We start from the raw sequence: 25,810 nt of genomic DNA on the forward strand, positions 1-25,810 counted from the left end.
TCTCTACTTAGATGTATCCCCCAACAGAGGCAGTTTTTATCATGTTTTTATTCAAAATTCTGTTGCCTTATTATATTCTAGTGTTTCCCTACACTAATGCCTTGCTATATTACCATGATGAATCTTCATATGATTTGTTTTTCCACAGAGGAAAAATGATTTTGAAAAAGAATAACCAGCAAAACTCTTCATCAATAAACTTCTGTGATATTGTCTGTGAAGTCATCTTTCTTTCTACAGGAGATACATTATACCAAGTGGCTGAAACCTGAAGACGGTACATAAAACTTACACATTTGGTTTTGTGAATAAGCAAAATGTTACATGTGAACTTAAATGCTAACATCCTCTATTACAGGATCAAGCTTTGGCTAAGAAACCAAAACAGCGCATGCAAAAAGTTGTGTCAACACCTCTTAAAATGGGTAGTAATGTCTAGTAATAATTCAGCAGCTTACTTAAATGAGAGAGAGAAAAGCTTACCTTGCTAAAGTCAACAGTGCTGTTTTCTCTGCTCACATCATTTTTATTTTCAACACAGGCTGGAGCAGACTGAGGAGAAACAACCTGACCTGCTAAAAGAAATTGTTATTACAGAATACAAACAATTACTTACAGAATTCTAGACAGATTGAGTGAAAAATGAATTAATCTAGGCTAACAGAGGTTTCTTAATGAGTTTATGAGGTAAGCATGAAAGGTCAATATAAATAGATCTATATCAATACAAAACTCTTATTTATTAGTTACAGATAGAAATGGGAGAATTCAGTCAAGAAAAAGAAAGCCAATCCTTAGATTAAAACTCAATAACTAAAAGTTATTCTCTACAAAGAAAATCAGCTACAAAATATTTAAATCTAATCCTGGTTTGGAAACATCACTGATTTCTAAATTTCATCCAAAACTAATGACAGGTATAGATGACATATATTCATGGAAGGATAGATATCTATTACGACTTAAGCTCAACCTGAAGAATTTTAAATGTAAAGTTTTTTTTAAGGGAAATATCTGAAAAGTACACAACTTATTGATGACTTCTAGTGCATCTGAAAAAAACAATGAGAAAAAATTCTTTGACAATAACACTTAGAGATTTCTATATGAGAGGTCCAATTAGAAATACCCTTCCCTTACTCAGTACTAACACTTTGAATATGATTTTATCCTTGTTACTACACAATTATGTAAGCGTACTGATATTGGTCTGCATGGGAAAAGATCAATAACTTTGAATTGCATTAGTCTTCCATTAACACCAACCAGCAACCTCATTACTTTGTAGTCTTTTTCCCATTAGGAAGATTATGACATTAGTTAAATAAATGGACAGTAGAGGAGGGGATGTGACAATGTGTATTTAAATTCCAGTTCACTAAATATGAAACATCTTTTTCAAACACAACTTATCTGAAATCTGCCCAAACTCTGCAATTAAATGATAAAAATTAACTAACTCTGCTTAATTTCACTTGTGTCTTTCTTCTTCTTCCAAAATCTCTCCCTATCCTCACTTGTTAGTTTTGCTGGGAAATCAGTAATGATGAACCAGCTTTGAAGCCTTGACCATATTTATGACCATAACTCATGACTCCAAATTACTGCTCTTATTCTCCTCAGTCTTAGGAGTACTCTCTCCTCTCTGCCCGCCTCTTCTCTGTATCTACCTAAATCCCAATTTTATTCAAAGTTCACCTTTACTCTCATCTTTTCTAGTTACTAGAGTCTGTGCTTATCTGGACTTCTTTAAACTCCTAGTATATATACAAATAGGACCTTTTCTTTAAACTCTCTCCTGAAATCCCACTTACTCCTCGTTACCTAGAAATTACCAAGTGTGACTTAAAATACTAATAATTTACTTTCAAATATTACTATAATTTTGTTTTGGGAACTGTTAAGGCTCTCAGGCAGTGGTCATTTATTAATAGGTACAATTTTTTTTTTATTTTAAAATTGTTATATTGCCAGAAAGTAATGGACTTAAGATTCTTCCAAAACTTAAATATTTCTCTGCTTTCGCTAAACAAAGTAAAATAATATGTTTGGTGAATATTTTAAAAATGAATTTTCAAGTGAATTTACCTCAAACTATGTGTGCACATTCTGATTATATCATATTCCAAGAAAAATAGGAACTTCAGAGAAACAACAGACTTAAGCTGCATCAATTATTTTCATTCTCCCATTTCTAACTGCACTGTGCAGCTATGACTGTGAACTTTTCATTAGCAGCCATTTCATTTATCATTCTCAAAATAATAACCATAATCTTAAAAAACCTTTTACATAATGCATTTGTGCTAACAGATGTCTTCAATCACCAGTTTCACATCATTTCTCCATATTTTCATGAATTAGAACATTAGATGTATTTAAACCTAAATTTACTGAATGTTGTATAAAATTGAGTGGTGACACTCAAGGCATGGAAAAATTAAATAAACATATATCAGCTTTCTTATAATAATTTATTTCATGTGGTTTAAAACTACATGGAGGGACAATTATTTAATTCGATCAGTAAATACATGCAAAAAGAGAGTCAACCAATGCGAAGTCACCAACTTCAAGAGATTTTATGGGATAGACAGTGCGCCGTAACTTAATATCTGAATAAACTGGATGGCCTATGTTTTCACATATATACTTTAAAAGCAGAATATTTTATAAATTAACTCCAGCTCATGTGATATCTTTTAAACATGGGCACTAGTATTTCCTCTTATAAATATTAACATTTTGAGATTCATTGTTCTCTATGCTATTCTTGTTCTAAGGTGATGAAAATTTTACAAAATATTATCTCATAAAGGTGGTAATCAGGAAGAGATTCGAGTTCTATTTCTATGACTATTTGAAGTGATATGGATAATGACCTAGTGGACAGTTTTAATTAGCAGGAGACAGAGTAGATGATGACAGGAAATTTCTTGCAAGTTCTAGATTCTACAGATGTGTACAGAATGTATGCTGACACAGGAAAAAGGCATAGAAACTACTGGCCTATGATATAGAAATATAAACCACAAATTTGATATATTTTACATTTCAGAGGTAATAGTTAAATAATAGTAGTAAATATTAGTAATAAATATATTTAATCACATCATCAGTCCTGCAAAGTTTAAAGAGAACTCCAAATTTTTTTCTTAATATGTATGTTAATTTGTTAAACTGAAACAATAGACATTAAATATGTTTATCTTCAAGGCAGTATCTGAAAACTTGGCAGGATGCAAAATTTGTATAGATATTATTATTTAAAAATTAAAATGACAAGTTTAGTTTGGGTTATTTTGAAAAGAGAGAAGCCTTTAAGGGGCTTAAAATATTGTTCTATATCTAGATCCATCTATATTCCCCAATATATATATATATATATATATATATATATATATAACAAATTATGAATCATAGTCTATTGGATGACCAAAAATTCCATAAATCAAAATAAATTCTATAACTATAGTCTTTATCTTTGTAAACAATGATCTCTTTACTTTATTCCAACAATTGTTGACTTTCAGAAGAAGGGGGAGGGCTTGGATTTCAAGACAACTTTTATTAACTTAAATACTGTTATATAAGAAAAATCAGAGGTTTTGAAAGGGCATTCCTTATTTTCTCTCTGATGTTTCAAACAATAGTAATTCACAGAATGACAATTTTCAGGTAGAGGACTGTACCTTCAACCAAGAGTGAAAATGTTTTCTAAAAAAATAACAAAGAATTTGCTAGGATATTTTCACTGCCAGGAAAAAAATCGTATAAAGTTAGGATTAGCACTCACATATGTGTGTGGAAGCTTTATGAATGCTATTTTTTTATGATGCTTTTTCTAATCACAATGCCACAATGCTTGCGAACATACATGTTTTTGTCTATTTCTTAATATTACCTTCATTTTGCCCATTGACCACTATCCACATTAATGTATCCTATAAATAAATGTCATTGCCATATTTAATCACATCTGTTATTATAATTACGTCAATAGTTTTGAGGCATGAAGATGACTATCCAAAAAAAGGAGACATTTATTGACTCATAACCTAATTATATTTAGAATAAATTATCCAAAAACTAATGAAAAGTGGACACCATTAGTATTAACTAGGGAATGGTCATGACTATTTCAATGTAAACATTTCAGACACCTAACTTCATCCTATATATGTTTATTTTTCTAGGCTTTTAAACTCAACTAGTTCACCACTTAAATCCAAAATTTTAATATTTGTCATACATCTTATTAATTAAAGTGCATAGTACGTAGTACTCATTTTAGCAACTGCTTGAATTAATTTTCCTTTGAGTCATGAATTCATTTTTTCCTCTGGGCTTCCATGAGGGAGCATATATCAGCCAGATAACAAGTGGTTATAGACCATGAATTTTTCCAAGGTAAAGTGTAAAAGATGTGGGACAAGCTTAGGAGAAAACTGAGAGTAATTCAAGTAACTACTAATTAGAAAATGAAAGCTCTGCCTTTCTACTTGTTACTTCATAAATTTTTCATTAAGTCCATTGTGAGACTGGCATAGTCATTTCCCTCTTCATAAAGTTGTGAGGAAGGAACATGAGATTATATCAAAAGTACCATTTTTTTTAAACTTCGAGGGATGTCACTGTCATTAAACTATCTCATTATGGAAACACAACTGTAAAATACATTCTCAAAATATCTGTTAAGCATTATATTAACTCAGTTAATCCCTTACCTTTCTTCTTCTTTAAATAAATTATGTATGTAAGTATTGTCAAACAGCAACTTTTACATTTCTACGTGGCCAAATTCAAATCAAGAGGAGAATAATACATTGCTCAAGTATACCATTATTTGCTACTGCTTAATCCACTGAAACTCATGTGTATTGAAGGAAACTGGGATGAAGACATAAAGGTACGTTACTATTAACCTAGAGACCAAGCTGATTTACACTACCTCAGAAACCTTCAACGCATTTAGAGTACCCAAGGGGTAGGAGATGAGGGAGGTACAGAGATGAGATGAGCCTGTTAGAGACAGACACAAGACAGAGCAAAATAAAGAAATATAAAGATGAATGACAAAGTTACATACATGTGTAACAATACATTTATTCATGGGAATAGAAAACATGAAGAAAGAAAGGCTAAATATTTAGAAAATGTTGATTAGGTGAGCTACATTTCAAAAACATAAAAAGTATGCACATAATTAAACTTCGAGAAAAATTAGTATGCCTGAAAATAATTAACATAAGAAAGAACAAATTTAAACACATCATATTAGATATATTTTTGCTGTTAATATCAACTCTCGATGTTTCAAAACTCAGTAGCAATATAGCCTCTTAACAGAACCATCACTGTGTCCAGTCACCTTGATTTTTTTTTTTGGAACAATGGAAAATATCTTTATTATACAATGCTTACTTCTGTCACCTACATAAATCTTCAACATGTTTTATCTCAAGTAATTCTAAGAATTATAAGTCTATCGCTTCTTGGTCTTTTGGCTAAGATCAAGTGTAAGAATTATAGGTCTAGTTTTTTTTTCTTCAAAGATAGAACATTATGAGATATAATTTTAAAATTGTTGGTATCTTACATATGAGACCACAGTATTTAAAAAACATGAAAGCATATAAATATCTAAACACATAATAGCATTATATGTATGAAAATAAAAAGTACAGCATTTGGAAAAAGAAGAGATTATAAGGCAATAAAACTGGTTTCCAAAAGCCATAAATAAAAATCATTCACAATACACAGGTGTACATTATTTTGAGAGCTGGAATCTATGCAGGCCTAAAGAATCAACTCATATCCCATCCTTCCAAATCTAAATGTTCTCCAGTCATTTATGGTTTTGAAAGTAAGTCAGAGACCCTCTGCTCTGTAACTCCTTTTGAGATCCTAAATAAAAGATACAACTGGAAAGTATTCATAATGGGGGGGAGAAAAGATATATTAAGGAAAAGAAATAGAGTTAGATTATTAGTAGAACACAGTGGAATGAGAAAAGCCTACACCTGAGCAAACTAAGAGTCTCAAATTATTTTTAAAAATGTAAATGTTATCAGTAGGGTAATAATACTCGATATTAAATTTGTAATCCAAATGTCTCAAAATGTAACCAAATGCATGACCTAAATGATAAATATATATCCTGATATTTTTACTTTGCAGAGCATTTAATACAAAAGTCTTATTTTTATTTTTAGAAAGTCCTTCTGGTTTCAAGGAATTCTTTGAGTATTCTTGATATATTTACTCTGAGTACTTTCTACCCATATCTTTTTCAGGGTTTTAATGTTAAAGAAGATATTATTTTTCTATTATTTTTTGCTGTTGTTTTGCCAAATGTAACTGTCACTTTTTATTGAAACATCAGAATCAGACATTTAATTCTCACAGTTTTGATGCTTAATGAAAAGTGAAAGTTAAACACAGCATGGTGGCATTAAAATGCATGGTGGATCCATAGCATCCTGTATCTTGGCCCTTAAGAGAATGTGCAAAACACCAAGAAAAAAATTACACAAAAAAGTAAAGCTAACATATTTAGAGGTGAGACCGACAAATTATCACAAATCTCTAAAAAAAAGTTATGAACAAAATAGTGCAGACTTGGGGAAGAGAGGAGCTGGGAAATCACTATCTTGCAAATTAAATCTATGACATGGGGAAGATCCACACATGAAACTCAGACTGAAATACTGAATTTAATTAACCCTTGGGATTACTACCAAGGTAATATGCTCAAGGAAAAGTCAATTAAGGCAGCAGAAACCTTATCTAATATGACTCGTTTAGACTTCTTTACATAAATATCAGCTCATTTTTGAGGGAATTTCAACTGTTTTGCCTCAAAAGTGAAAGTATATTAAATAAGAGGGGGCTTATTTCTATCCCTATGATGGCGAAGGAAAACGTTTGTTTTCAAGTTTCTATAAAAGCCGCTTTCCATTTACTTCCTATTCTATAATCTTAAAAAGAAAAGTCAATCTTTTTACAAGCAATTCCCTGCTGAAGAGATTTTTTTCTTAATAATAAGAATATTATTTTCACCCTTTTGGATTTCTTGAAATCGTTTTGCATCTCTCTGTACTACTGCACAAAAAAATAAATCCCTTTTGCATATGTTGAAATAATGTCAAATCTATATTTATGGCTATGAATTTCGATTTGTTTATCTAGAATTTGTCAGTTTTTAGAGTTCCTAAGTAGATTGAGAACCTTAGTAATAAAGGTCTTTCACACTTTTTTTCACTTCTGGATAGGAGATTTATTTCTAAATTGGTGAAGTCTATACATATTTTCAGAATTCTCAACACACATAATTATGCAAAGTGTATGAAGAAGCAAAACAGAGTCACAAGGAGGTGTTATAAGCCCAGGCTTAGAAAACCATTTCTGACAGCATACTTTACAACAATACTTAATTGGGTATATGAATCTTATTAGAAATGTTTAAAAAAAAAAAAGAAATGTTTCTAAGTTTTTATTACCCTAATGTGTGCCTCAGAGAGATCTCTATGTGTTTTAGATAAAGGCTGATTATACAGACAGTGACAGAATCACTTCAGAACTACTCATATTTTAGTTTTCAGAAAAACTAAGCATTTGCCTCAGTAAGGCAAAAAGTAGGCTTTCAGAAAACTTTGTATTCCTTTGTGTCTATACTTGGACTTGTGATTCAAGGCTATAATTCTTGATTATAATTCTATCATTATAGAACTATTACAGAATTCTATATATCTATATATATCTATAGATCTATCTATCTATATCATATCCCATCCTTCCAAATCTATCTATCTAGGTAGATAGATCTATAGATATATATAGATATGTCTATAGATAGATTATAGAATTATAGAGAATTATAGTTTAAAGCAGTAACAAGGAGTGTGTCTAGTCTACATGATATTACAATAAATTAATCATCCAGTAAAGTCATTACCTTCTTCCCTCCAAGAACAAATGCAATAAAATTATTTTATAGTAAACATTATCCCCAGGAAAATTTCAAATATAAATTATGGCTAGTTCACAGCCCACAAGCCTTGAGTTTTTAAATAAACACATGTCCTTCTTATAGACATATGTTTTATGGTATGATTTCTATTAAAAGTAATGAAATGAAGGCAGAATTTTTAAAATGTGCTTATATTGGTAGAGAATTAGTTCACAGAAATATTTTAATAAGATCTTTAGAATCATGTAGATATAAGCCCAATGTGAAAATTAGTAAATATCTGAATCTGTTTTTTTATATCATCACACCGAAATAAGTACTAGTATTATAAGCATAATAAAAGTACTACATTTAGATTGCCTCAGAATATAAAAGCTTCATTTCGTCATTTTTATGAATAACATATTTTAAAGCAAATTATGATTTAGAATATGAATATATTTTAAATATGTGCTATGATTCAAAGTAAGTTATAAATTCTCAAAATGCCCAGTGAAATCTACAAATACAAGCTGGTATATGTCATAAAGAGCTTTACTGAACTTTTTACAGGTTTCCATCGCTATGCAAAAGTAAAGTGTTCCTATGAAACCTTTTATAAGCTAAAATGCATGAAGAGCATCCCCCACTTTGTGAAAGTTTGCCTTATGCCACTTCACTTTTAAGACCTACATTAGTACAGTAATAGCTTTTTTTGTAAAAACAAAATCCTCTTCGGATTTCTTTTGGTTAGTGAAAACAGGCACTAATGTAAGTCTTTCATAAAAGTCAAGTGGCATAATGGGAACTTTTAGAAAGCAGGGGATACCTGTATATGCACAACTACAGACTGCTCTATAATGACAATGACCTACATTGTTATTGAAGCGTCTTTTAAAAATCAAATAAGTATTTCAAAAATCATTTTGCCATTAAGAACTGGTTCTATGCTCTGAAACAACAGTACATCTAACCATCTTCAGTGATTTATTATAGCATTTTTTATAAGTATATGTTTGATTCAGTAGTAGGAAAATTGGTTTAAAAATCCTATTTAAATCAAAATGTGGAGAGAACTCATTCTCATGCATTTGTATTTAAGGCATCACTAACGCTTTTGAAAGTAGAAGTGAAATGACATAAAATAGTCCATGCAGTAATATACGTGCTTTAGTGCATTTGTAGCAATCAGTCTGTCTAGTAAAGCATTTGAAATTACTTTTCATTAACTTTTTATCTTTTAAAGCTGGAAACTTTTATAGCTGATGAAAATTTAACAAATTCGTATCATCCTCATGATAACTTTATTTTCCTTCACAAGACTAATGTCCAGGATGGATGCAACAAGAGATTCCTAAGCAACTTCCTTAGTGCAAATGATGAAGGTTTCAAATAGATGCAAGAAGAGAACAAACCACACAAGAAGGAGAAAACAGTTTCAAGCATAAACTACGAGGAGTAAGGCATGATTGCTAAAAAAACAGTGGTTGGTGTCATCTCTGTGGTGTGAGTGGATAGTAAGTACATGTGGCTCCATGGACAGTGTGGACATAGCACAGCAAAGAGCAATGAGCCTACGAGCTGGAAATCAGGCTTCATATATGCAGAGCCACCAGCTGGTCTTTTCAATCATAATCTCTCATGGAATTTGCCGACTATGAACAACATGAAATCAATATCTTTTTTCCACAAACAATAACTGGTGATCATTATTCATTTTAACCAAAACAACCATAACTTAAAGCATTACATTACGTTCTCAAGTTGTGGAACAAGGACTAAGACTTTGATTGGGATACAACTGATGCTTGGTTTAACGTTCACTGCATTTGAGTACGTAACTTCTCATTAGACAAAAGTTCTTTTGTGTTCTTTCATGAGCATTTCAGGAAACTTAAATTCTTTGTTAAAATTTCTATAGTTTGATGCTTGATAATCAGACTATATATATATATATATATATATATATATATATATGTATAGAGATATATGTATATATATCTCTATACATATATAAAAGAAATAATTCTACAATAATTGAAAACTATGTTTTCAAATAAAATACGTTTTAAAGAATTTAGAGACACTTTGAAATTTCAGATACCTATAATAAACATAAAGAGTACAATAAAGAAACATTTACCATTTTTATCCATGGAATTGGGTTCTGATTGTTTCTTGCCAATATCAGCAAAGGAACGAACAATGGGAATTCTGTTGGTGAGTTTTTTCTGATTCTGGTGGTGATGCTGTTTCATCAGTGCCTCATGGACCCTGTGACGTATGTCTTCATTGAGCTGACCTGAGCTTACTTGTTGGTCAAGGACCATGTCTGAAGAGGAAAGGCAAGAAAAGATTAGCACTGCATAGTATGCAAGCAGCAAATCACTGAGTCCAAATATGCACACCCTAGATAATATTATTCATCTTAAAATAGAATGAACTCCTTTAAGAATCTCTAGATACGGTCTTACAAACAGAAACTTGCCTCTTTTTGTTGAAATGTTGCACAAAAAGACTTGGGAAAAAAATTTTAATATAAACCGTTCAATTTAAATATGTAATAATTTAATGGAGTATTATTGTTTAAATGGACATAGTTGTATTGAGAACAAAGCACTTTATATTCTCCATTATTCACACTGATGAGAGGAAACAGTAGCAGTGGTAGTATCAATATAATTACTATGTTTAAAATTGTAGGGGCGCCTGGGTGGCTCAGTCGCTTAAGCATCCGATCCCGGCTCATGTCATGATCTCACGGCTCGGCTCGGCTCGTGAGTTCAAGCCCCATGCCGGGCTCTGTGCTAACAGCTCAGAGCCTAGAGCCTGCTTCGGATTCTGTGTCTCCCTCTCTGTCCCTCTCCTGTTCATGCTCTGTCTCTGTCTCAAAAATAAATAAACACAAAAAAACTATAAAATTGTAAGGTGGCTTTATACTTATATTTTAATATGGTTTTTCTCCCTTTTTCTAGCAGAAAATGACTTCCGTATTTCCTCTTTAGGTAAACAAAAGTCCATCTGTAAAAATCTGAGGCAGGGAGGCTTAGGCAGCTATCTAGTCATTGCATTTGGAGAGTAAACAACTCTTTCACATGGATATTAAGTCAATCCTGGCACACCTTCCTTGAAAATGTGTTTATATTTAAAAGGTCTTCTATAAACATAAAACAAAGAATAAAGGTGAGATTTCGGAGGCTATAATTAAGCAGACTGATATTTATCATAGTAGCGTCAGAAACACCTATAAAATAAGTAGATGAGTAACAGAATTTTAAGTTTTTTGGTAATATACCAAGATCACTTCAGTGAACCTCATTGTAGGAAGGAGAGTAGATGGTGGAGTAGGAGGATCAGAGCTACATTTACAGAACTGAAAATGGCCTGAAGGCAGGCAGAACAGGCCTTCCACAGCTAGTCAGAGAGAGAAGGCCATATACAAAAGGGTAAGAAAGGCAGAGATGTGATTGGAAACCAAACCCCTAACAGCACTAATCACAGATAGGACTGGACATCACAAACATGGAAATGCAAGAGGATCAGACCCCCCACCCCCCAGGCAGTCCTGGCAATGAGGACCCACACTGGTAAGAAAAGTTCCCTTAAAATCTCTGCCTCTGAAAACCAGCAGGGCTTAATTCCAGGAGCTTCATAATTAACAGGCTTAACTCCAGGGGAGCCTTAAGGCAATAGGAAACTGTAGTCCCTACTCTTAAAGGGCCAGCTTACTAAATAATTCCGCTGAAAACACAGCACAGAAGCAGCAGTTTGAAAACTGTCTGGTGTGTACGTGAAGGAGATTTATCGACGTACCAGAGGCGTAGGGATCTACAGATTTCACTGGGAGCGAAAGTTCTGGCAGGTGCCACTTCTCTTTCACTCCCCCCACCCCCCATCTAGACAGCAGGACATTTGTGGGAGCCAGCTCTACACTCTCCATCTACCTTGTTAGCACTGTGTGCCCCACCTGAGCATTCTCCTGCACACCCACCCCCACTCAACACACCTGCCTCTGCAGGCACCCCTCCAAAGCAGCTCCTGACTGGAGCTCCAGAAGCAATGGCAACAAATGCAAAAATAAACAAATGGGACTATATCAAATGAAAAAGCTTCTGCGCAGCAAAGGAAATCAACAAAATAAAAAGAGACACTCCTGAATGGTAGAAAATATATGCAAATCATATATCTGAGAAGGTGCTAATATCCAAAATATGTTACAATCTCACACAACTCAACACCAAAAAAATAAACAACCTGATTAAAAAATGGGCAGAGCACCTGAATAGACATTTTTTTAAAAGAAGACTAAAGGTAGCCAACGGGCACGTGAAAAGATGCTCAACATCACTAATCATCGGGAGATGTAACTCAAAACCAAAATAAATTATCACCTTACACCGGTAAGAATTGCTAGTATCAAAAATGACAGGAAGTTACAAGTGTTGGAGAGAACGTGGAGAAAAGGGAACCCTTGTGCACCGCTGCAGGGAATGGAAGTTGGTGCAGCCACTGTGGAAAACTATATGGAGTTCCTCAAAAAATTAAAAATGCAATTACCATATGATCCAGTTAGTCCACTACTGGGTATTCACCCAAAGAAAATGTACACATTAATTTAAGAAGATAAATGCCCCCAGGGTCACCTGGGTGGCCCAGTCAGTTAAGCTACAGACTTTGGCTCAGGTCATGATCCTGTGGTTTGTGAGTTGAAGCCCTGCCTCAGGCTCTGTGCTGACAGCTCAGAGCCTGGAGTCTGCTTTGGATTCCCTCTCTCTGCCCCTCACCTGCTCACACTCTTTCTCTCTCTCAAAAAGTAAATAAACATTAAAAAAAAAAAGATAAATGCTCCCCCATGTCTACTGCAGCACTAGTGTCCATTAATAGATGAGTGGATAAAGATGTGGCATATACATACATATATACAACAGAATGTTAGCAATAAAAAAGAATGGGATCCTAACATTTGTGATAACATGGATGGACCTAGAGGATACTATGCTAAGTGAGATAAGTCAGACAAAGGCAAATACTATATGATTTCACTTACACGTGAAATCTAAAAAACAAAAGAAATGAACAAACAAACAGAAAAACAGACTCTTAAATATAGAGAACAAACTGGTGGTTGCCAGAAGGGAGGGAGGTAGGAGGAGGAATGAAATAGATAAAGGAAATTAAGAGGTACAAAATTCCACTTATAAAATAAATAACTCATGGAGGAGGTCCCTGTGTGGCTCAGCTGGTTAAACATCTGACTTCAGCTCAGGTTATGATTTCATGGTTTGTGAGTTTGAGCCTCACATCAGGCTCTGTGCTGACAGCTCAGAGCCTGGAGCCTGTTTTGGATTCTGTATCTCTCTCTGCCCCTCCCCTGCTCATGCTCTATCTCTCTGTCTCTCTCTCTCAAAAATAAACATTAAAAAAATTAAAACAAAAAATAAGTCATGGAGATGAAAAGTACAGCATAGGGAATATAGTCAGTACTAGTGTAATATTGTATAGGCACAGATGGTGAGTCATTTATTGGGGTGAGCATTGAGTAATGTATAGAACTACAGAATCAAGTTGTATACCTGAAGCTAATATAACATTATATGCCAATTATACTTCAATAATAATTTTTTACACTTCAATAATAATTTGTAAATGTTTTAATTTAAAAAAAAAAAACATAGTCAATTCTGTTTTTAAAGAAACAACCAAAGTCGCAAACGAACTGATATTGTATGATTCTATTTATGGTACATACACATATACAGAGAAAGGATATTGTAATGATACACACCAAATTGTGTGAGAGTGGGTAGGAGTAGGAATAAATAGAAACTTCAAGGTTTTACCTTAGCATCAGAGTGACTCATATAAAACTGCCATTTTGTAAGTCAAAAACAGATATCAGCAATTTCATAACTTTTTCATTTTTTGCAGGAGGAGTTTTAGGTAATAAAAAATACTAAAGAACACTGATTAATCACATAATAACAACAAAAGAACAAGTATCTCCTTTTTCAAAACTAGGGGATTTGGAAGGGATAAATACATGAAACAGGAGGATTTTTAGGGCAGTGAAAATATTCTGTATGATATCATAATACTGGATACATATCATTATACTTTTGTCCAAATCCATTCAGAATGTATAACATTCAGAGTGAATTCCAGTGTTAAGCATGGACTTTATGTGATAATGACGTGTCCATGTAGGTTGATCAGTTGTAACAAACGTAACATTCTGGTGAGGGATATTGACAGCGAGGGAGGCTATGCATGTGTGAGTTCAGGGGGTTATGGGAAATCTCTGTATCTTCCCCTCAATTTTTCTGTGAACCTAAAACTGCTCTAAAAACTAAATTCATAATTTAACAACAACTTCAGTATAATTAATCTGCTCCCAGATTATCAAATATTAACTATTTAATTTTTTGAGGCACTCTTTATAAAAGGAGTAAAGCAAGCATATCACAATGAATTGCCTTCCACAATCCTACTGAGTACAACGAAAAATTCAATATTAGCATAATTCTCCCCTACAAACAATGTTTACTTCAGTGTAAAAGGGAAATGGACTAAGGAAACAGATTTGGGTCACTGTAGCACATTCTAGCTATGTGATCTTATAAAGTTGGATAACCTCAGGGTTCTTATTTGTAACATGGAGATAATATCTATCTCATATGCCAAATATATAAGGCACCTAATGGACTGATTAGAATATTGAGACCCTCAGTAAATATTTTCCAGTGTAAGATTTCCTTTAAGTAGGTTATGGGTCCCAGGGTTGGACTTTGGGTGGTTTTAATACATTCATAATTATTTTATAATGGTATATCAAGTGAAGGCAGAGTTGGGTTTATCAATAACAGAAAACTCAAAGGAGGAGATTCAAGATGACGGGGTAGGAAGACCCGAACTCACCTCTTCGAATGGACAAAACAAATATACAGCTACATGTGGAAAATAGTCTGTGAAAAAACCTGAGAACTAGCCGAACACCTGTTCCACAACAAAGGATAAACGCACCACATCAAGACTGATAGGAGATGCAGAGACATGTTCTCACCAAACACCCCACCCCCAGAGGGGCAACCCACAATCAGGAGTGATCTAAATACACACACACACACACACACACGCGCGCGCGCGCACACACGCACACACACCAAATAAGCTAATGTTACCATATATGTTAACTAACTAGAAGTTAAATAAAAACTTGAAATAAAAGAAAACATCTAAAAGATCTATGGAATGCAACAAAGGCAGTTATGAGACAAGTTCACAGGGATACAAGTCTACTTCAAGACACAAGAAAAATCTCAAATAAGTAACTTTACATCTAAAGGCACTAGAAAAGAAGACCAAATGAAGCCCAAGTTAGTAGAAGGAAGGAAATAATAAAAATCAGAGCAAAGATAAATGAAATAGAGACTAAAAAGACAATAGAAAAGATAAATGAAATTAAAAGCTGGTTCTTTGAAAAGATAAACAAAAATGACAAATCCTTAACCAGACACATCAAATTTTGTTTAAAAAAAGGAAAATGCAAATAAAACCAGAAATAAAAGAGAAGTTACAACTGATACCACAGAAATACAAAAGATCATAAGCAACTACTATGAATCTACACCAACAAATTCAACAATCTAGAAGAATTGGATAAATTCCTAGAAACCCACAACCTTTCAAGACTGAATCATGAGGAAATAGATAATCTAAATATACTGATTACTAGTAAGGACAGTGAATCAGTATTAAAAAGAAAACTTCTAGTGAACAAAAGTTCAGGATCAAATGACTTCACTGATGAATTCTACTAAACATTCAAAGAAGATTTAATACCTATACTTCTCAAACTATTCCAAAAAATTGAAAGAAGGGAACACTTCCAAACTCATTTTATGATGCCATCATTATGCTTATACCAACCAGACAAAAACACCACACACAAAAAAAAAGAAAGAAAGAAAAAGAAAATTACAAGCTGGTATCCCTGATGAACATAGATGCAAAAATCCTCCACAAGATATTAGCAAACCAATTTCAACAATATGTTAAAAGAATCATACACCAAGATCAACCGGAATTTATTCCAGGAATGCAAGAATTGTTGAAATCAATCAATGTGATATACATTAACAAAATGAAAGATAAAAATCATATGATCATCTCAATAGATGCAGAAAAAGTATTTGACAAAATACAACACCCATTTGTGATAAAAACTCTCAACAAAGTAGGTGTAAAGGAAATGTACCTCAACATAATAGAGACCATATATGACAAACTCAGCGAACGTCATACTCAATGGCGAAAAGCTGAAAGCTTTTCCTCAAAGATCAGGAACAGGACAAGGAGGCTCATTCTCACCACTCTTTGTCAACATAGTATTGGAAGTTCCAGTCATAGCAATTAGGCAATAAGATGAAATAAAAGACATTTTCCAATTAGTAAGGAAAAAGTAAAACTGTCGCTACTTGCTGAAAACCCTGAAGATGCCACCAAAAAACTACTACAACAAATGAATTCAATAATGTTCTAGCATACAAAATTAATATATAGAAATATGTTGCATTTCTATAAATTAATAATGTACTATCAGAAAGAGAAATTAAGTGAAAAAATCCCATTCACAATTGCATCCAAAAGAATAAAATACCTAGGAATAAATTTAACCAAGAAAGTAAAAGACCTATACTCTGAAAACTATACAACATTGATGAAAAAAATTGAAGAAGACACAGATAAATGGGAGGATATACCACACTCATGGATGAAGGAATTAATATTGTTAAAATGTCTATTCTATCCAAAACAATCTATACATTCAATGTAATAATCCCTATCAAAATAAAATGACATTTTTCACAGACAAGTAGCTTAAAATTTGTATGGACCCACAAAAGACCCCAAATAGCCAACACAGTCTTGAGAATGAAGAATAAAGCTGAAGGTATCATCATCCCTGACTTCAAACAGCACTTCAAAGCTATAGTAGTGAAAACAGTATGGTACTGGCACAAAAACAGACACACAGATCAATGAAACCGAATAGAGCCCGGAAATAAACCCATGCATATATGGTCAATTAATCTACAACAAATGAGGCAAGAACATACAATGGGGAAAAACAATCTCCTCAAATAAATGGTGTTGGGAAAACTACATACAGAATGAAACTAGACTATCTTACAGCATACACAAAAATTAACTTATAATAGATTGAAGACTTGATGGCAAGATCAGAAACCTTAAAACTTCTAGAAGAAAACTTAGACAGTAATTTCTTTGACATCATACATAGTAGCATTTTCCTGATATCTCTCCTCAGATAAGGGCAACAAAAGCAAAAATTAACAAATGGGACCACATCAAACTAAAAAGTTTTTGCACAGCAAAGGAAACTCAACAAAACAAAAAGGCAATCTACTGAGTGAGAGAAAATATTTGCAAACCAAATATCTGATAAGGGGCTAATATCCAAAATATATAAAGAACTCCTACAGCTGAATAGCCAAAAGCAAAAACTGGACAAAAGATCTGAATCTAAAGACATACACATGGCCAACAGGCACATGAAAAGATGCTCATCACTAATCATCAGGAAATGCAAAACAGAACCACACTGAGACCTCACATCTGTCAGAATGACAAAAGACAAGTAATAACAAGTGTTGGTGAGGATGTGGAGAAAAGGGAACCTTCATGCACTGTTGGTAGAAATGCAAATTGGTGCAGCCACTAGGAAAACAGTATGGATGCTCCTCAAAAATTTAAAAATAGAACTATTGGGGTACCTGGGTAGCTCATTCGGTTAGTGTCCAACTCCTGATTTTGGCTCAGGTCATGATCTCACAGTTGGGAGTTGGAGCCCCATGTCAGGCTCTGCACTGGCAGACGGATTCTCTGTCTCCCTCTCTCTCTGCCCTTCCCTTGCTTCTGTATGCTCGCTTTCTCTCTCTCTCTCTCTCTCTCTCTCAAAATAAATAAAGAAACATTAAAAAAAATACAACTACCATTTGATCCAGCAATTCCTCTTCTGGGTATTTATCTAAAGAAAATGAAAATACTGACTCAAAAATATATATGCAGCCTTATGTTTATTGCAGCATAATTTACAATAGCCAAGATATAGAAGCAACCTAAGTATTCATTGACAGATGAATGAATAAAGAAGATACTGTATTTACACACACACACACACACACACACACACACACACGAATAAACTCTTGCCATTTGTGACAATACAGATGGACCTGGAGGGTATTATGTTAAGTGAAATAAGTCAGACAGAGAAAGACAAATACTGTAAGTTTTCACTTATGTGTATAATGTAAAAGATAAAATAAGTGAACACACAAAACAAAACCAGACTCACAGACACAGAGAACAGACTTATGGTTCCCTAGGAAAGGCAGGTTGAGGGAGAGCAAAAATGGTGAAGGGGATCAAGAGATATAAATTTCCAGTTATAAAATAAGTCATGGAGATGTAATATACAGGACAGGGAACATAGATAATACAGAGAGACACAGATGGTAACCAGAGTCATATGGTGAGCATTTCAAAATGCACATAAATGTCAAATTACTATGCTGTACACCTGAAAATAGTATAATATGTGTGCCAATTATACTTCAATTTAAAAAACCAAAAATTCCAATCAAACTATAAAACAATGAATTTCATTGGCTCACATAATGGAAAATCAATGTTAGGCTGGATTTAATTCTGTTTTTCTGACTCTGTCAGTTTCTCCCTCCTCTAGGTGTGAGTTCAACCTTAAGGCTGATTTTCTTTATGGTCATAAGGTAGCTGCCAACAGCAAAAAAGAAATATATATCTTTGTTGATATCCACATATTCTTTGACTTTTGTGACTTTCTCTTAAAAGACAAATTCTCTTAAGTCCTACTGACATAGCCCTGTCCATGCTGAGACAATCCCTGGCTAAGGAAATATTGTCCCCATGACTGGCTTAGGCTGATTAAGAACTAACCTTCACTCTGGAGTCAGTTTTCTAAACTATAGGTAGACAAACTTTTTCTGTAATGGGCCAGATAAAAAATTTTAGGCTCTGTAAACCATGCAATCTCTGTAACCACTGTTCAACTCTGCCTGCCTTTAGAGCATGAAAGTAGCCATAAAGAACATGTACACAAATGAGCATAGTTGTGTGTCAATAAAACCTTTTTATGGACACTGAAATTTAAATCGCATATGATTTTCATGTTGTAAAATATTAATCTTCTTTTCACTATTTTTCAATCATGTGAAATATAATACCATTCTTAGCCCACAGGACTAACAAAATAAGGCAGTGGTGCATATTTGCACATAGAGTGTAATTTACTTTTCTGTTTACAATGTAAAGAGGTAGAATGTATGTGCAGGAATCGGCCATAATATTCACTCTAGTTACCTCTGAAGTCCCTTTCAATTCTGAAAATGTATGATAGTGTAGAATATTTAAATCTATATCTCACTTCTTTGGAGATAAGTAGTGATAATTAATTTGAAATAAGGTAAATGATAAATTGCCAACATGTGACTTTATACTGAAATCTTGCTAAGATGGAAAAATGTATATAAATATAAAATATGTAGCATAAACTTCATAATGAGAGTTGTAAAGTAGGTTATTAAAACACCAAAAGGATACCATTGTATCACAGCTTCATCTGTAAGCTGTGATGTGTATCCTCAGTTCAATATTCTAATCAAAATCAAGTGAATCATATAAAACCCCATGTACATAATTACAATTTTTAGTTCTTACCAAAGTACAGTCTTTCCAGGCTTGAGCACTTCAAAAACCTTTAAGTCACTAGCTTCACAGTTTTTCAGAAATAAGGGCTTATTTGAAACAGTTACATAAGAGAAAGTAAATAGAAAAAAAATGCTCTTCTGCTCATTAGCCACACAGAAATACACAGTAAACTCCTCTGAGGTAAGACTGCATCAAATAGATCCTAATGAACTAGAAAAGTTAATCATCTTGCTTAAGAACATAACTTATACTGAGGTGAGATTTAAGTACCAATGGGAATCTGATTCACTAATCACTTTCATTGTTCTCTTCACCACTATAACATACATTAGTGTTAACCTTGAAAAGTAGGAAAGGATAATGAGCCATAATGGCTTTGGGCCCAGCATCAAGTCCTACAATCTCAGCAGGCTATGATGTCTAAATAATACAGTCTAGCCTGCCAAAGCACAATGCCAAGATCTGGGTGATATCGGAAGAAGCAAGAACGAAAAGGATAAATAAGTCACATGCTTCTAGCACCAAGCAGGCTCTAGGAACACTAGTACCCTTTGTGGAAAAAGCCTCAGAAAATGAAAATTAAGTTTCATTTTAACTGGGCAATTATTTTATTGTGATCAATCCATCTTGACCAGTGAATGAAAACCTCCAGAGATCATGAGATGTTACCAATTCTATATAAATCTCTGCCTCTTAAAAGATAGTCATATACATTAAAAGCCCATTGTTTTACAACTTCAAAAGATGTGAGGGGTAGGAGTGAGAAATAGAAAGAATCTAAATTCAACAGTTTGCTTGAGCCCATTCACAGGAGTGTGTACACTAAAAATGTAAACTACCCTAAGAACACTTACTTTCCAGATCAAGGATGGTAATAGTATAGACATATTTTAAAATGTGGCTATTTCCATACTCCCAAATCTGCAGATTACATTCAGTGGAGCAAAATATTGATTTCTCCTCTAATAGTCTATTTTTAACAACAAAAGTTTTTTAATGAGTTGAGAGCTATGACTGATAATCTGATCATGGTACTAACTTTAATTTGGTTTTCATTTCTTACTCCCATTGACAGAATTAGGTTAAAGCATACACACGCAGACAGAATACTTCCATTATTAATCTTTACGGTGCTGAATTTCAAAGAGATTAACACAGACCATACAATCACGTGTAATTTATATGAACATTAACTAAGAAGCATTTTAAATACAATTAATCTCCATATCAGAATAAATCATGGTAAGAAATTACATATGGAGAATTTAGGATTTGAAAAGGTTAAATAATATTTTGAAGGAAGACATTTAAGTTTATTCTGAGTTTCCTGAAACATTGGCAAATAGACATTTTTAAATTAACTTTGTCCAAAAGAAAATCCTACTTTAATTATACTAGACATTCTTGACAGACCTGCCAGATACAAATGGGATTTCCTCCTGTTAAGTCTACAAAAATCTCTTTAAAGAATTATCTAAGACTCTATTAAATCAGAACATTGATATAAAAATCCTTGATTATTCTAAAACAATATCTGGGTCATATTTCTCTATTAGAAAATGTCTAGAAAATATTAATGCTGCAAAGCCTGCACATTCACAAAATGTAAGAGTTTAGAGCCCTTAAAGATACATATTATATCCAGATTGTGGAAAATTGAAACTAGTGATTCATATGTTAGTAAGTGCTTAACATATAGGAAAACATGACAAATAAGAGGTGAAGATAAGTTCCAGTCTTATTATTAACCACTAAGTTCACAAATTATCATGAAATAGAATAAAACCAAACTTATGATTATAGGTTAATAAAAGAAATTATTCCCATGTCTGCAAGTATTACCTATGATACATCATTTTCTGTTTATCTGTTTATAAAATAGGGCATATATCCTCCTCCCTATCTCATAAAGGTTACCATGATAATAAAATATAATGTGAAAATATAAAGTTAGAAGTCTTAAAAATATGAAGCATACTTATTACGCTTAGCAATAGGGCTCAATTGCCACAAAGTAAAAATAGCAATAAGTAAACAGTAAGAAAATCATTATAAGCTAAAGGGAGAAAATGTTCTAATAAGATTTTGTTGAAGGCAGAAATAAATACCTTTGGATTAAAGAAGTCAAATTACAATTACTCAAAAAGAGGGAATCTCTTCTCATTAATGAGTGAAAAGGAATCTAAGGTAATAGTGATCAACAAGTATTTTTAATTATATGTTTGTAATGTGGTATTAGCTCTAAACTAATGACATCTTCTGGATGGTATTTTACAGAGTGCTCTACACTGTAAATGGGACATTCAAGATGAGCTACTTTAGAGACAGAAAGATACAGACTAATTAAACAAGAAGAATAAAAGCTATTTGGGGTATCAAGTCTTCCATTGAACTACTTTCCTTTGTAAGGATAGACTTAGAAAATGTAATTTGCTTTCAAGAGCTAGTATTAACACAGCTAACAACCTTCCCACAGCTTGGGGAAAGGAGCAATGGTAGGGAAAGGAAGCATAAATTTAGGCAATAAAACAGAACTAAGGTGATGAAATGAACAGAGGTTTAGTCAAATTCATGGGAGAAGATTTCCTGGTAGAAATAAATTTCTAAAGAAAGCATTAGAAATTATATGCTTTAAGAAATTTAAAACCTGGTAAAACTATGAAGGGTATTTTCTGAGGTTAATTTTGCCAGGTTGAGGAATTTGACACCTCATTAGATATAGCCAATCCAAAAGTATTTTGGATTACTCCATTTTTCAAAGGTAATGTCATCACTGACATAAACAGCAGAAACAAACTCCTTATTTGGGGCAAGATCTTTAACTTTCAGAATCTCAGTTTATTTATAAAGAAAGGATAACAATAATAATACTGAGGCCCAATTTTGTTTTGAGTATCAAAAAGATAGTATAGAATTACTTAAAAGAGCTTCCTAAATTGCAAAGTACCATGAAGAACCCAGCCATTTGGTTCCTAATTAAAACATAAAAATGTTTAGGGGCTATCGGCAGGACCCCATAATGTAAAGCTAAGAAATTAACTTGGATAACTACTGTTCCAGCATTCACAAGAAGTTTGCTAATTCCTAAGTTAACCCTTTTCTTTAAGTCTTGATTTAGAGTGATCCATTACTGCATCCTGTGTTCCTCTGAAAAGTATACTGTATTTAACTTCATATAGCCTATTTGGCTCTAGTTATTTATTTTATTTTATTTTATTTTATTTTATTTTATTTTATTTTATTTTTATTTTTTCTAGTTAGGTATTTTATTTATTTTTTAATGTTTGTTTATTTTTGAGAGAGAGCAGGCATGAGTGGAGGAGGGGCAAATATAGAGACACAAAATCTGAAGCAGGCTCCAGCAGTATTGACAGCTCAGAACCTGACTCCGTGTTTAAACTCACAAACTGTGAGATCATGACCTGAGCTGAAGTCTGATGCTTAACCGACGGAGCCACCCAGGAGCCCCTTTGGTTCATTCATTTAAAGGAAAAGCTCTTTGGGGCGCCTGGGTGGCTTCCTCGGTTAAGCATCTGACTTCAGCTCAGGTTGTGAGTTTGAGTCGAGCAGGGCTCTGTGCTGATAGCTCAGAGCCTGGAGCCTCCTTCAAATTCTGCATCTCCTTCTCTCTCTCTGCCCCTCCCCCATTCTCTCTCTCAAAAGTAAATGAACATTAAAAAAAGTTTTTAAAAATAAAGGGAAAGCTCTTCATAGGTGGAGTATGAAACTCAGAAGGAAGGCTTCTCTTTCCTGTTTGCTTTTTTTTTTATATGAAATTTATTGTCAAATTGGTTTCCATACAACACCCAGTGCTCATTCCAACAGGTGCCCTTCTCAATACCCATCACCCACCCCCCCCCCCCAACCTTCCCATCAACCCTCAGTTTGTTCTCAGTTTTTAAGAGTCTCTTATGTTTTGGCTCCCTCCCTCTCTAACCTTTTCATCCTAAGCCAGGATATCCTTCTTTTCACACATATCACAATGTATGCATGCCTATCTGCATCAGTGTCCAAATAAATAATTTTTAAAGTAATTAAACAATCATTAAAATCTGGGCAACATCTACTTCAAGTCATTCTCTTTCTTCCGCCAGTGGTTGTAGTATAATATAAGCAACACACAACTTACAGGGGCCCTTAGATGGAACAAGCACCATGAAAATCTCAGAATTTCTATTTTCTTACTGAAAATTGGGAATGACACCTCATGAGGCTATTCTGAAGATTAAATTATGTACATTATTTTTTAATATAATATTCTCTCACTTATGGAATCAAAAAACATTTACAGAGTTTTGGGGTGTTTTTCCTCCTCTGTAATATAATGCAGACATTAAAGTTTCCCTTAAGTCTTTCTACTTTACAAAAAAATTCTACATGGAACTGATTTATTTTTTCCAAACTAGAAATTTTTAAAAACTGCCCAAGTCCTTGCTTTGTTTTTATTTTTAAAATCTCCACTAACTATTTTATTTATACTCTTTCAAAACTTTTTGTATTATTTTGCTTTTATGAAAACACATTTATCATGTTTGTCATGTTTAATATCTTTTATCAAAAGACACAGGAGTTCTTTGTCCCTATTTCTAGAGTAACAGTAAGATGTTTCCTACATATAACTGCCTGTGTTCTATAGCCATAATAGGCTTCTAATACAAATCTCTCATCCCAGGGGCTAGTCATAGTATTAAATTACAAACTAATTTCAAATGCATTGCTTGCCATCCTCTGGAATTAATGAGTTTTATTTTAAGTTTAAAATAAATGGTCATACCTTTCTGTTCTATTCTAAATTAATAATTTTTGTATCTACTGAATTTTTAATATGATTATTTCAGGTATTTGAATATTGAAAAAATCATTTTCTAGTTTTATGGGTTTTTTTTCCTTCAAATTTCTAATGGTGACAGCTTAATTAAGCATGATAGTGGAAACAGTATATCCTAAATGGGAGTCAGGATTAGTTCTTTGTTCTAGACTTACCATTAACAAATTAGACCATATTTCTCCAAATTTCAACTTCTTTTATCTAAAATAAGGGGGTAGGAGAAAGTCATTTTTAAGGTATCTTCTGCTGACCTAAGAACTGATTTTCCAAGAGTCACAGAGTTATAAGGAAAAGAAAATAACAAACCTCAGCTATACCCATAAGAGTGAAACAAACTAAGGGAAAAAAAAGATATACCTGCAATTTCTTCTAAAGTGTTGGCATGCATGTCCAGTAACACAGTTCCATTCAGAATACAACTTCTCAGCTCAAACAAGCTGTGCAACGACAGAGTGGCCACATAAGGCTTGCTCCATCTTTCTCCTCCGTCTTCCACATCTTCTTCAAACTTCAGCCACCTACACAAATAAATATTATCAGCACATTGAATATCATATTGTAGATGAATGATCCTTTATCTCAAGAATAAAAAGCAGAAACAGAAAAACAGTCACATCGCTTCTAGATTTTGTGGGCTTGGGAAGTAAAACCTAGCCCAAGTTATTTGGTTTATTTCATTTTAATTCCACTTAACAAGCATTCTTTTTGTCACTGAAAGATGTATAGAAAGCCAAGAAAAACTCAAATGTTATTTTTGTTAGTTTGTCAAGCTCTGAAAAAATATTTACTGTGTTTATTCAGTGGTCACTGTGAATCTGCTGTAAAATTAATAGAGTATACTTCATAGAAGGATAACGGCAATTGAAAAAGATGCAAAAGAAAATAAAAGAATACTCATTTTTCTGTAGTAGGAGGTCTTAAAATAGAATATTTGATCTCCTGATAATTTTTCCATTCGATTTTTAGGGAGACTAGTATAACTTGGGCCCTCTTCTGTAAGAAAAATAAATATTAGGCATGCTTGGATGAAATGTAGTACTGTCATTTCCTGGGGACTACAGGAACCTATAAGCACTGAGCTCAATCTCTAATCCCTGGGCCTTCCTTCCAGGGATGGAGAACAGAGGAACCTGGATATCAAGGCGACAAATGGGGACCACTGCCTTTTTGGAGTGAAATGAATTGTAATATTTAAGTTTCTTCAAGTAAGATAAGTGGAAGGAATGAAGAGAAAAAACGGAAGAAATAAAGAGAAACCA

The 25,810-nt window shown here is 33.4% G+C and overlaps 1 protein-coding gene across 3 annotated transcripts in view; it reads right to left on the reverse strand.

Moving 5' to 3' along the window:
* SLC4A10 (solute carrier family 4 member 10) overlaps positions 1 to 25,810 on the reverse strand; it is a 212,870-nt gene that overhangs the window by 104,325 nt on the left and 82,735 nt on the right. For 2 of the 3 annotated variants that reach the window (XM_047870584.1, XM_047870583.1), the window contains exons 5-7: positions 24,909 to 25,069; positions 10,098 to 10,286; positions 484 to 575 (exon numbers count right to left, since the gene is read on the reverse strand). In XM_047870584.1, coding sequence (XP_047726540.1) covers positions 484 to 575; positions 10,098 to 10,286; positions 24,909 to 25,069 — 442 coding nt within the window. The remainder of the gene's footprint in view (positions 1 to 483; positions 576 to 10,097; positions 10,287 to 24,908; positions 25,070 to 25,810) is intronic. The other variant, XM_047870585.1, reaches the window with a different exon arrangement.

Source organism: Prionailurus viverrinus, chromosome C1 (genome assembly GCF_022837055.1).
Source record: "Prionailurus viverrinus isolate Anna chromosome C1, UM_Priviv_1.0, whole genome shotgun sequence".
NCBI classification, from domain to species: domain Eukaryota; kingdom Metazoa; phylum Chordata; class Mammalia; order Carnivora; family Felidae; genus Prionailurus; species Prionailurus viverrinus.